Here is a 12,198-nt window from a genome sequence, read left to right on the forward strand (position 1 = left end):
TCAGGGAAACACCGGTCCCTGGTTTTGTCCGGATAAAAGCACAAGGCATGCATGATGTTAAGACTGTATACAGGGGGTGAAATGTCATGGAAACAATCTTCATGGTTTCCTTAACAAATCCATTAAGGTCAGTAGTTAAGATGTCAAGTGGACTCTTCCTGCCTTCCTCGTTTACAATGATAAAGCGTATAAATGTGGTGGCTGTGGAAGATGGCGCACACTACTACAGTAAACGAAAATGACACACAATTAGACAGTTATTTTTCTGAAAGCATCCATAAGCATCTGGTGCTCTAGAAGGCGGAAAAGCCACCAAGTCTTCCTCTGCTGGAAGAATTCCAAACGTCAAAGAAAAAAATCTCGGCGCAGTCAAACTTTTATTGTTGAGATTTTGGTTTCGACACATTCTGTGTCAAATTAGATAGAAACAAATTGGTGGCATAAATACTGCTACTTGGGAGCACACTGCCCTCCGATAGAACAGTGCGAGTAACTTACAAGGCCTTTGACTTCACACATGTTAGTGGGACGACTTAAGAGATCACTTTTATGAATTTTTCTATCTAATTTGACATAGAATATATACGACTAGCCCTGATGAAGTCTGCTGCTACTGTTACAGCACTAGACGAAACACGTGTTGGCCTAATGGGCGAAATGGATTAAATTGATTTACAATAAAGAACATGTGTTGAAACCAAGATCTCAGTAATGCTAACCCTGAAAGCAGCAGTAAGACCACTACAGCTTTTGCTTGCGGTCATTCAGGTTTTGGGGTCCCGTGTGCTTTCATGTGCACCCATGGGTAATGGTAGTACCCCCAAAGTGAATGGTAGATGTAGTGATACGTTATTGCTGCATGTCCCAGTAATGTAATACCATTACCCAGAACTTGTTGTCCTCCAGCCTATTGTAAACAAAAGTGTGGATTAGTATGTTGCACTCCTTTATATCCACACCAACAAATCTTTTTAGCAGATTCTGGAGAACTTATGGTCGTCCTTATACATCTTTTTAGTAAATCCAGTTATCAAAGCTAAAAGAAATGCCATCAGTTTTGTTGTGGTGCATAACATCCAAAACTGCTGTAGTGTTGAAAATATGAATCATTATTAACTAACTTGTGTGGATTAGTACGACTAGTTCCCTCGCTAATGTTTTTACAGCTGGGAAGAACCTTGGCGGCAGGCTACTCCATTGAATAAAGATATTGGTCTTTTCACCACCCCAATGCAGTCCACTACAAGCCACCTTTCTGTTTCAATTAAAAGTAGAAGAAAGACTTGAAGTGCACTGCTCTGTAGTGTAAAGGAGTACATAAACTACCATTGCACTGCACCAGTGGTGGTTTTCAGCATTTTTAATTGTTGCACCAGGGTTGGAGTTATCCAGTAAGCGTGTGCACATACTGAAAACCTACAAAGGAATAAGAGCACATGCACGTTTATTTAAATGATTGTAAAATGTATGGCTAACTTGAATACATTTATTTCGCAGCTGCTCCAAATTACACTTCTGACTTTAGGCTTATAGGTTTGTAACCACTGCTGACCTGGTTTACCTTATTGTTCACAAACATACCAAATTTTGTGATAGCTTTTGGGGTTAGGCCAGTTGTTGCAGAGATTTACATGTTTCCAGCACGATTGAGGGCACAATATTGGTTAACTACCTTGGGCGGTTATCCGTATGCTTAATGCAAAGATCGGTGTGTAATCTGCTGATCGCAGATTTGATTCATCATAGAATAATTTGGAGAATGAATGTTCCTTCAGCATAGCCGTATGCGCAACCCGCAGGTCACCGAGATCCTTGTATAAACTGTAGGTCACAAATTTCAATCCTAAGAATGCTGAGTGAACTCCCTTCTGCAGCCATCTGCAGGACATACCTTTGATTTTTGTTTTTTTGCAGACCTCAACTCAACTTTGGTCTAGGGTGGAAATTGACAACAATTATAAGTTCTACAACAATTCACTATGTATTGTGTGTTGCATACACAACTATTTTCTCGGCTGACTACTAAAGTGACCTTGCGGGGTGTGTTAACTCCCCTTGATGGGCGGATGTGTGACTGAGTCCAGCTGAGCTGCATTGGACTTGAGCACCTGCAACCAGCTAGAACACAACTCTGATGGAAAGAACTAATGACTGTCCTTGCAGTTTGTGATGTGGCTTACAGAAGGCGAGTAGGGTTTCGAATCTACTAGCCCCCTTGCAAGCAGAAGCTCAGCAGAGACTGAATAAGTGTGGCTTGTGGCTATGTCCCTTTCACCATAATGCCTTCAGATCAACTTGAGAAGGTAGGATAGAAGCCGTAAGTGCAACTATGGTAGAACCACTGCTGCTGTGCACTGTAAGTCGCTGAAACTCTTATGGAGAGGGGATTTGGATGGTCTCATTTCCCACTCCAAAATGGATGAGGGGCGTGAAGGCACCCAGAGCCAGAATACCTTACAGCTGTGGGGTTGGTGCTCCAGCACTCAGGGTGAAGGTCTATATGTGTGACAGGAGGAGATGCAGGTGGCATTCTGTTGGGAGCAGCACATAGGGGAGATGTGGGGGTGGACGGTTTAAAGGGAATTTTATGTCATGTTCATAAAGTTCTTATGCCGTCAATTATCAATAAAATCGTTTATGGGATTATGTGGTTCTTGTGCATTAACTCACACTTGTAAGGTGTCTTTTTTTTCTTCAGAGAAGAAGCACAGCACCACAGATCTGAGATCTAAGCCAGACTGAAAATAAAGTTTTTTTTACGGTTTTCAGAATTTCAGTGGATCGTTGGTGGGATGCAAGTGTACCAAAAGTGCATTCCACAAATAGGGAGAAACGGAGAGATGGAAGCTGACTCAGAACCTAGTAGTGAATTTGAGCTGGGGACTAAACTCGATGTCTGGCAAGAAATGACTTTTTGATCCCTATTCAAAACTGTAAACATTATTATTTCTTGGAGAGTAAGCCAACAGAGGTGATCTGCCATGACTGAATCTAAGAGTGACAAAAACCAGTCTTGTTGCCTGGATTTGAATAACTTGAACTGGTGATTAAAGATAATCTTTTGGGAGACCCAGATAAAGGGCTTTGCCTAAGTGAGCTGAGAGCTGACAGCGAGAAGTGTACAGCCCTTGTACAGGAATGGCATGATCTTCTGCACCTTGCAGGTGCAAGATGCAGGAAGAGATCACCAAGGAAATCTCAGGAGGCAAGTTCAAGTCAGTTTCATACTTAAATCCTAGAATGTGGGACTATATGTCCAGACTTTGGAACGCCCTGCCTCCGGAGCTTAGACAACTGAACACTTTGTCACGCTTCGGGAAGGAACTGAAAACCAGATTGTTTCCTAGAGATTAGATCCATGCTTAATTCTGTTTAGATACACACAGTGGCTGATTGGTAATCTGAGCTGCAGGATACCCTTAGGGTGGCAGCTGCGCTATACAAGTTTGCCTTACATTACATAGTCCCTGTCATCCACAAATCATCATCGCCCGCCATCCTTGTGGGATTGCTTTTGCCGACTGCTACCAAGTACAGATGAAGTTAACTGTCATTGGCATACATAGTACAGTAGAAGTCATGGGAGAAGGCCAGCAGAACCAGTCTCTCAGTTTACCTATTGAATATGGTGGGAAAACAACCTCTTCCGAAGGGTATATTTGGGGGGAAATTGCTGCAGTCCAAATGAAAAAGAGGTGAAGGCAGGAGTATTGGCATATTGGCTACAATGGCTTAAGAAAGTAAAAGTCAACAAACTGCTGAGCCAGCGGTTCTGTTTCATGATGATGAGAGGTGAGAATCTGGTGTTTGACTAGATGTTTGAGGCAATTGGATAGTGTGTGGTGCATCGGGAGGAGCACTGATATATGAGAACTGTAAGCAACTTATGGACCGTGTATGAGTAGATATGGACAACTGGGCAATGGAGGAATAAAAGATGTGTATACAAAGATCACACCTTTTGTTATCCATACAGACAAGTGATTTATTGCTGCTAACGCTTTCTACCCTGGCAGATGGTTCATACTTTCTGATTTTAGAGCACCTGCAGCTCCTCTTCCTCCCCACCCCCTTATATTTTGCTGGTTGCACCACAGGCAGCTTCCTGGTGTTGTTAAGGTTCACCATAAGCCCTATCAGCAGGGAACTTAAAGACCTTACTAAATATTGCGGTCTCCTAACTGCTACTTCGTAACCTAGCGCACTTCCTTGTCACTCACATGGCACTTGGGCAACAAACCACCACATATGTCACTTAGGTGTGGAATAGGTTGGATTTTTGGTTAGAAATCCCAAATCCTGATTCACAGAATTTAGATTTGCAAATTGTTCATATGGCATATTCCACCTCAAGTGGGGCGACCTTGCCCTTCATAAGTTTAAAGCTAGAATGGTGGTATAGGGGGATGGCATTTAGGAGGGTAATTTTTCCCAAACATTCAAAATGGTACTTCATACCCAATTTGAGATATAATGTTTGTGCAAAAAAAAGGCTGGCACAAGTGTGCAAATTGCTAATAGCAAGGAAATACTTATATGTGCTCAGGTGCCTGTCGAACACGTTTTATAGACCATCCACACAAAGAAGTAAAGGGCATCAAGAGTATGCATGTAGACCTGCAATTTATGTATATTTCTATACATACTCCTAAGATCTTAGCCAAATATCTACGGTTTGTAGATTTCTGCATATTTTTGTGTATGAAGTCCACATAACCACAACACCACCAATATTTCTCAACAGTAAGCAAACTTCTTTTCATTCTTCAGTCCTGCCTTTAAGCAAATTTGAATATGGCTTGGTATAAGAACCAACTAGCTCTTGTCTTACCCTCTAGACAGTCTCAGGGCTTCTGAAACCTCCACTCAAAGATTTTGTGGTTTAGACTTGGGTGAGCGGAGATTTTTATAGGGTGCTCTTCAAAGTAAATCACCTCTTGTACTTGTGTGAATCCAAGGTATTGCCTCAAGCACTCATGGAAAGTGTTGGATGAAGATCTGAAGACATGCCAGGGCGTCACGCTGGATTTGCAAATTCACTACTTGGCCTAAATATGGGGACAGTGGATTAAAAAGCATTGCCCAGACTTCTGAAGAAGTTGAGGCGAGCCAGCATGCTAAACATGCAGCAGGTTTGCACCTTCAAGGCTCTTCCTAGATGGGCATATATTATGGAATGTCTGCATGTGAACATTTGAACCTAAAGCACTTTAAGACTTGTAATGCTATTTCTGTCTGTCTTCGCTCCCAGTTTATGAAAGTAGCTAGTAAAATTACTTAATTTAATCCTTCATTTTAGCACACAATGGAAAAATAATGCTGATTGCCATTGGCACCGTGGACCAGTGGAAACATTTATTATTTCCATCTCAATAAAGGATTTTGAATAGAGATTTCACTACCAATCTTTTAAGTAGATTAATAAATGTGTTCCCAACTTCAGTGCGCAATACACTCCTGTGTTCATATTTTGAATGTTGAGGTGTCATTTTCTTAGTCCTTGCTGCCACCACGTAAAATGCTCCCCAGTTTGCTCCTGTTGGTCGTTTTGTGGTTTTCATGTTTTCCCCCTTTGGCATGTGATGGTGGTGGTGTGCTGGCATCTGATTTCCCTGCCTTTGACTCATCCCTGTCCAGCTTATGCCCCAAGGTTGTTCCTGAGTCTATCCCTTTCTTTGAGGTAGATGCCGAAGCCTTTAGTTTTGTGATGCCCTGTGTCCAATTGTGGCCCAATGCATCTTCGACAGTATAGCGGCGGGTGACGTCTGGCTGCAACATGTGGTAGATGAGATCCTTGACCTCCACTGACAGGCTTTTCGACCTGGGGTAATCAACACGGTGCTCTTTTTGCAACTTCAGCATGCGTTTGATGTTGCTGTCATCATAGGGCATTGTACCACAGACCATGATGAAGAGAATCACTCCAAGGCTCCAAATGTCACAGATCTTGGGTTGGTAAGCTATCCCCTGGAGAACTTCAGGAGCCGCGTAGGCTGCTGACCCACAAAAAGTCTTACTGAGGTGGATCTTCCCATGCTCATCTTTAGTACAGCGCTTTGCGAAGCCAAAGTCTGAAACCTTGACATTGAACTCTTTATCCAGCAGCAGGTTCTCACACTTGAGGTCCCGATGCACAATGTCTATTTCATGACAGTACTTGATTGCAGAGGAAAGCTGCAGGAACATCTTACGAGCCAGATCTTCTGGAAGACTTCCTCTGGACTTGATGAACTCTAGTAGGTCTCCTTGGACGCCCAGCTCCATGACAATGTAAACTTTCCCTTCGGATGTTTCAAAGATTTCATAAGTTCTAATAATTGAGCGGTGGTTCACCACCGACAAAATCTCCATCTCCCTGGGGAGAAATTTTTCCAGGAAATCAGCAGGTGCTTTTTTTCGGTCTACGATCTTGACTGCCACATTGATTTTGAGCCGGTCAGAGTAGGCAGACTTAACTTTGGCATAGGACCCCTCACCCAGATTTATTCCCAGCGTGTAGCCTTTCTTTTTCAGAACGACAGCATCATCCATGATGCGGAGGCCAATGGAGGGCCTTCACTTCGGTCCAGCCGAAGCTTACATCACGTCCATATTTCGTGGGGAAGCCATGACAGCACTGAGGACAAGCTCTCTAACCAGGTTCATGAAATCCAGGTCTTTCCCTTGCTGGAGTTTGAGGCTGTAGAATGTTGATCATCATAGTTCCATCAGTGATGTCGCACGATGAAGTCATAAAGATTGATGTTCAGTGCAGCAGCAGCAGCTGCAGAGGAATGGATTTCAGAAGTTTGTCCTGATCAGTGCTGGTTTGTGTTTCATTTCAGTTAAAGTAGTTTGTGAAAGTTGTAATTTTTGTCACAATACAGTAAGTTATACTTTTCACACTTGACGGTAGGGCTGTGTACGTGGTGCAGCATATCTAAAAGTATGTATTTTTTTTTTAGATTGAAAGGGCGTTGAGGGATAAATCTTGAGAACTCAGTGGCAGGTATTGAATCCCATTCCTGGTTACAGTTGGGAGAAAGGTTTTTTTTCTTTAAGTGCACCGAGGGAGGTGAGTGATCTGTGTCTGGCTGCCCTGTGGGAGATGAGGAGTATGTCCTTGATTACACAGGTGGGGTGTTGGTATCCAGCTGCTCAGGGAGAGGTATGATCTGCTCCTAGTAACACAGTGGAAATTGATAAATCTTTTCTGGTAACAGCATGTATGGTGTCTGTCGTTGATTATGTGGGGGGGGGGGGGTGAGGGATATGGTGTCGCTGCACTGCGTAAAGTGATAGATTTGCCCTTGGTTAAACAATGGGAAATGTTGCACCAGTCTTTGGTTTCACTGTGGGTGAGTGGTGAGATACCATTCTTTGATAAACATGCGAGGAGAGGGATTTGCCCCTCGTTGCACTTTGGGAGGGGTGACGTGTCTGTCTTTCTACAAAACTGTGAGAGGAGAGGGATCCTTGATTGAACGGGCGCAAACAAATGTCAAAAAGGCAACCTTAGAAATGTGATGTCTACTTGGTATAGCAGCTTTTGTAGATTAATTGGAATGCCATTTGCACATACGTGTTTCCCTCTCTTCTGTTGCTTTGTGTTTTGGTTTTTAAATGTTTGCTGTGTTGTTTTCAGGAAAGGGAGATATGTGTGGACCTTAAGGAAGTAGAACAGCTTGGAGCTGCTCTTTTCTGTGGGGAAACTGATGTGTCCAGTCCCTGTCTCAATTGGTAAAAAAACTTCTTAACTTCAGTCAAATTACGGGAGACTTATCACCCTGCTGGGATCTCATGGAAGAACTGACGTTCTCCATGTTAACATTCAAGATTGGAGCTTTGTTCATCTTGAGCCTGTTGCCACAATGGGGACTGTGGTCAACTTCAAATTTTGGAAAAACACATTGCTGCACCTGGGTCTTTCATTGAGACAGCAATGTGTCATGATGTCTGATCCATGCCCGCCTCATGCCCCTTGTTCCCTGCGTATTCTGGTCTGTTTCATCAAATTCTTGTCTTACATTATTCTATGTTATTTGCTTTTGAGTGTTACTTTGTGAACAGTATTCCATGTTAGCTGTTTACTGGTTTCTTTTCTGACTGACAAGAGGCATGGTGAGTGCTCTACTATTAAACTTTCAACGTCAAAAGTCATTTTTACATTGGAGACGGGATGCGATGGTCAAGGAGCCCACTGATAATCCTAGTTCCTTGCCCGCTGATCTCTGTGTTACTGCTATTAGTGCAGTTTCCCACAGACACACAGGATTGCAACCACCACCTCGGGAAGTGCAGTGATGGAGTTATTGTCTTACGAGCGGAAATTCAACAATTGCCACAAGATGATACCTAAACAAGAAAATAATGTACCTCTTCATTATTTGTAGACCGCTGATGTCACAACTAAGCCTCACAGCACTGCAAGATCACTTGTTACATCCCAGGTTCCATATGAACGTCTTTCCTGCAACGTGAAGACTAGGCATCCGCTCAAGCAAAGCGCATGGCATGTCACTGCACACGGCCATCACCTACATGATCATGTCGTTCTGCTGGTGGCCATCTTGATTTACCAGCTGATAGTGGAGCGAGCAGCGCATGGTGCCACTGGGTACAAACGTCAAACAGAATACTACCTGATGGCGAAGCAGATGGAATAAGAGGGAAGAGCTGTATTGTTTACTAGCTTCAGTCAACCGTTTCTGAGACATATTTACACAATTACAGGTATTATTTTGATGACTGTCAAACATTTATCTCTCATTTCCAAGCTTTTATTTAAGCCAGCTACATATGTTCTAGTCAGCTTTCTACCACTTATGTATTTTGTTATGTTACCAAATTTATACATTTACCTAAACAGCAGTTCATTGTTATGGCAATGCAGCTTGGGGATCCATCCCCCTGTTTCCTCAATGAACCTGGTCAGCCCACGATGGGCTATGACAGGTGGCTAAGAGTTAAAAAAAAAAAAAAAAAAGAAATTGGAAGATTAAAAAAATTCAAACAGATGTAGATGCCTTTGACTCTAATGGGAAGATTACATTTACTTGGAATGGAAAATGAAAATATTTCTACATATTTACCAGGTCATGCATTATACGTTTTTCGAAAAAGAACTTTCAAGAGCAGGTTTTGAGGCATAGGAATACATTTAATGAAATTATACACATTGCAAAGAGCTGGGAACTCCTGATTGCTTAATTTAAACTCTCAAAGTTTAAAGTTATCTTGCAAATGGCAATTCTAGTGTATCAAATAAGACTTCATTTGTTAGAGGACAACCAGATAAGCATAAGGAGAAACAATGACTGGGTAATGTTAAATATAAATGTATAGCATGGTTTAATAGCAATAACTTTGCTCCAAATAAGAGTTTCCCAGCAGTTAGCAAAGAATGTTTTAAATGTGGAATGTCAGGAACTTTTTAAAGGCATGTTTAAAGGGCGGTACCAGGGGAGTGAACATTATTTAGTAAAACCAGATACAGACAAGGAAGGGGTTAACTGTAAAATAGAAGAGGCTGTGACATATGAATATGCTGATGCAACCAGTTTGACCATCGATGAAGATCCTGCTGTCTGCCCAACTGTATTTGTGAAATTGAGGGATAGGAAATTGAATTAATAGCCGATTTAAAGTCCCAGTATATTGTAATCTCAGATCCTTTTCATTTGATAAGTGGAAGGATAAGGCCAGTGGACCCACAAATATTATGGTGTTTGCATATGGTAAACAAATAATTAACACCATCCGTTATATTATCACAACTGCATGTTTCCAGGGCAGAAGGATTTGGGGCAAGGTGTATGTTGCAAGGAAGGATCCACGTATCCTTGGCTGGCATCATAAAAACAAATATGGTTATTCTTTTAAATACCAATGCCATTAACCCAGTGTATTGTAACAAACTTTGCTTCCTTAAACTTGGCATGTGTGTTTCCAGAAAGGAATCCAGCCTAAATTTTCAGGAAAAAGGTTTGGAAAGTTAGAGGATTTTCAGATCCTGTTATTCTTAAGAAAATGCTGTCCCTGTCAAACAAAAGTTAAGAAGTGTACTCATTTCTTCTAAGAAAGAATCATAAGAAATGTTGGTTGGTGTGCAGTAAGGTATTATTGAACCTGTATCCTTGGCTCAATGGATTTATTCTATAGTGCTGGTAAGTAATCGGGAAAATTAAGATTGTATGCAGAGGTACACTCTGCGAACGGGTAAATTGCTGTAGATCGCCTCCCTTTTCCCTGTATTCAGGAAATATTGGCTAGGTTGAATGGGGCAAATGTTTTCAGCACACCAGAGTTATGGAATTGTTCCACCAAATAGAGATAACCGAAGAGTCTAAACACATTACCACCTTCTTGACTCCGGATTGAAATATTAGATGTACCAGAATACCTTTTGGACTCTGGTCAGATGCCTTCATGTTCCAACAATGAATCCATATTTTGTTTGGGAGCTTGGGGGGAGGGGTAGTTGCTTTCCAGGTTGATGTTCTTTTGTATGCTAAACCCCTGGAAATCCATAACTGACGCATAGTAGTACTTTCGCGGTTGCAGGATAAAGGACTCTTGCCGTTTCGACAGGTATAAATTTATTACAAAAGACGTAGAGTATTTGTGTCACAGATTGATGCGTTTTTGCAGGTTTTCCAGCAAATACTGCCCAGTTTTAGACATCCAAAACCCACTGGCAAACAAGGACAACATACCAACTCGAGCCAGGAAGTCAGGTGGACTGTAGCCCACATACCTCCCACAACCTGCTTTGGAATGGTGAGAATGGTATATTCTGACTAGAGTAACGATCAGTCATGTGAGGCTACAGGATTAGTTATGTGTCATTAAGTCCTAGAGCCCCTTTTCCCTATGGATGAATAAACACAAGAAATCCACTCTATGGTTAAAATGCTTTAGTAATAATTAATGTCCTAATATAGTGCAGGTAACACAAATAGTTCTTACTACTTAAAAAAATTAGACAATATATTAAAAAGAATGGCAACATAATATATAATGTTTAGGTGGTCTTCATTAAATTAAAGCGCTGAGTGATGAAACCAGCTGTGGTAAAAAAAACTCCCCTTCTAAACTCTAGCTAATGCTGTCTTAGCACCGAAGCACCCATACAAGTTTTCCTCTAACACCCATACCTTTTGTAAACGTCCTAGCTTGGCTCTGATAGGACCTTCCAAGCTGCGAAAAGCAGAGATAAGGCTGGCTGCACCATCCCATGTTCTTAGACTAAGATGTCTGTAGCATGCAGATGTTTTGAAGCTCCTAGGAGAAACTGAAGAGGTCTATCCCCAAGATGTCTTTGCATCCGACTTCAATAACCTTTGTTTCTTATTATGAAAAGATCAAACTATGAGATTAGTGATATTAGGAAGAAAATGCAGGCATTAGAATACCAAATCTGTTGCAGAGTTTGTAATACCTACTACACATTATAAGAAGGACAGCTGGAATTATGCGATTCTGCGACTGGGGCCTTTTCCGCATAATTATGGATTTGTCCCATTTGCCACATAATCCATCAAATGCTGCATAATCTGTAAATATTACCCCCCGAAAATGTGTTTATAGCTCAAACTGATCAAAAGTTACCAAAAACGTGACGTGCTCCTGTGCAGTGGAAGCGCCTTTACAGAGGTTAACTAGTCATCTTTCAGTTGCTTATTGCTGCATTTGTTTGTTAACCACGAAATCTATGCCCAGACAGTATTACCATAAGTAAAAATGATAAAATTATGAAGTAATACTATCAAAATGTGCCACATCTTTTGCCTTTTCTTGCTGTATTTTTTAGTCAACCCTGCCGTATAATTTGGTGCTTCCCCAGTGGCATAACATAAGCCCCCGCTGTGTGGGGGGCCCGAACTCCAGGGGGGCCCCTGAGCAAAAGTGGTTGGTGGTGGACCAGGGAGGGGGGGGCTTCAAAGTACTGTGTAGGGTCCCACCCTCAAGTTTTGTTACCCCAATGTGCTTCCCCTACCGCGCAATTCCAGTGGCACTGATAATAAGTCACACTAATGCATAATACATGAGCAATTAGTGACTATCAAACTCTAATAAAGCACACAATATTAAGCATGTGCAAATAACACAAATGTAAACATGCATTAATAAATGGGGAATCTGCAAATGAATAAATGAAATACAAAGGGCACACAAGCAGGAAAATGCAAAGCGTGCAACAAGATCAGATATTTACTA

General features: G+C 41.8%; 1 protein-coding gene across 1 annotated transcript; it reads right to left on the reverse strand.

Moving 5' to 3' along the window:
- Positions 1-5,493: 5,493 nt before the first annotated feature.
- On the reverse strand, positions 5,494-6,531 carry TSSK2 (testis specific serine kinase 2). The gene has a single exon (XM_085632824.1). It carries the CDS (start codon positions 6,529-6,531, stop codon positions 5,494-5,496), a length of 1,038 nt encoding a protein of 345 aa, XP_085488950.1.
- Positions 6,532-12,198: the final 5,667 nt, after the last annotated feature.

The sequence above is a fragment of the Triturus cristatus genome, chromosome 11, assembly GCF_964204655.1.
Source record: "Triturus cristatus chromosome 11, aTriCri1.1, whole genome shotgun sequence".
NCBI classification, from domain to species: Eukaryota; Metazoa; Chordata; class Amphibia; order Caudata; family Salamandridae; genus Triturus; species Triturus cristatus.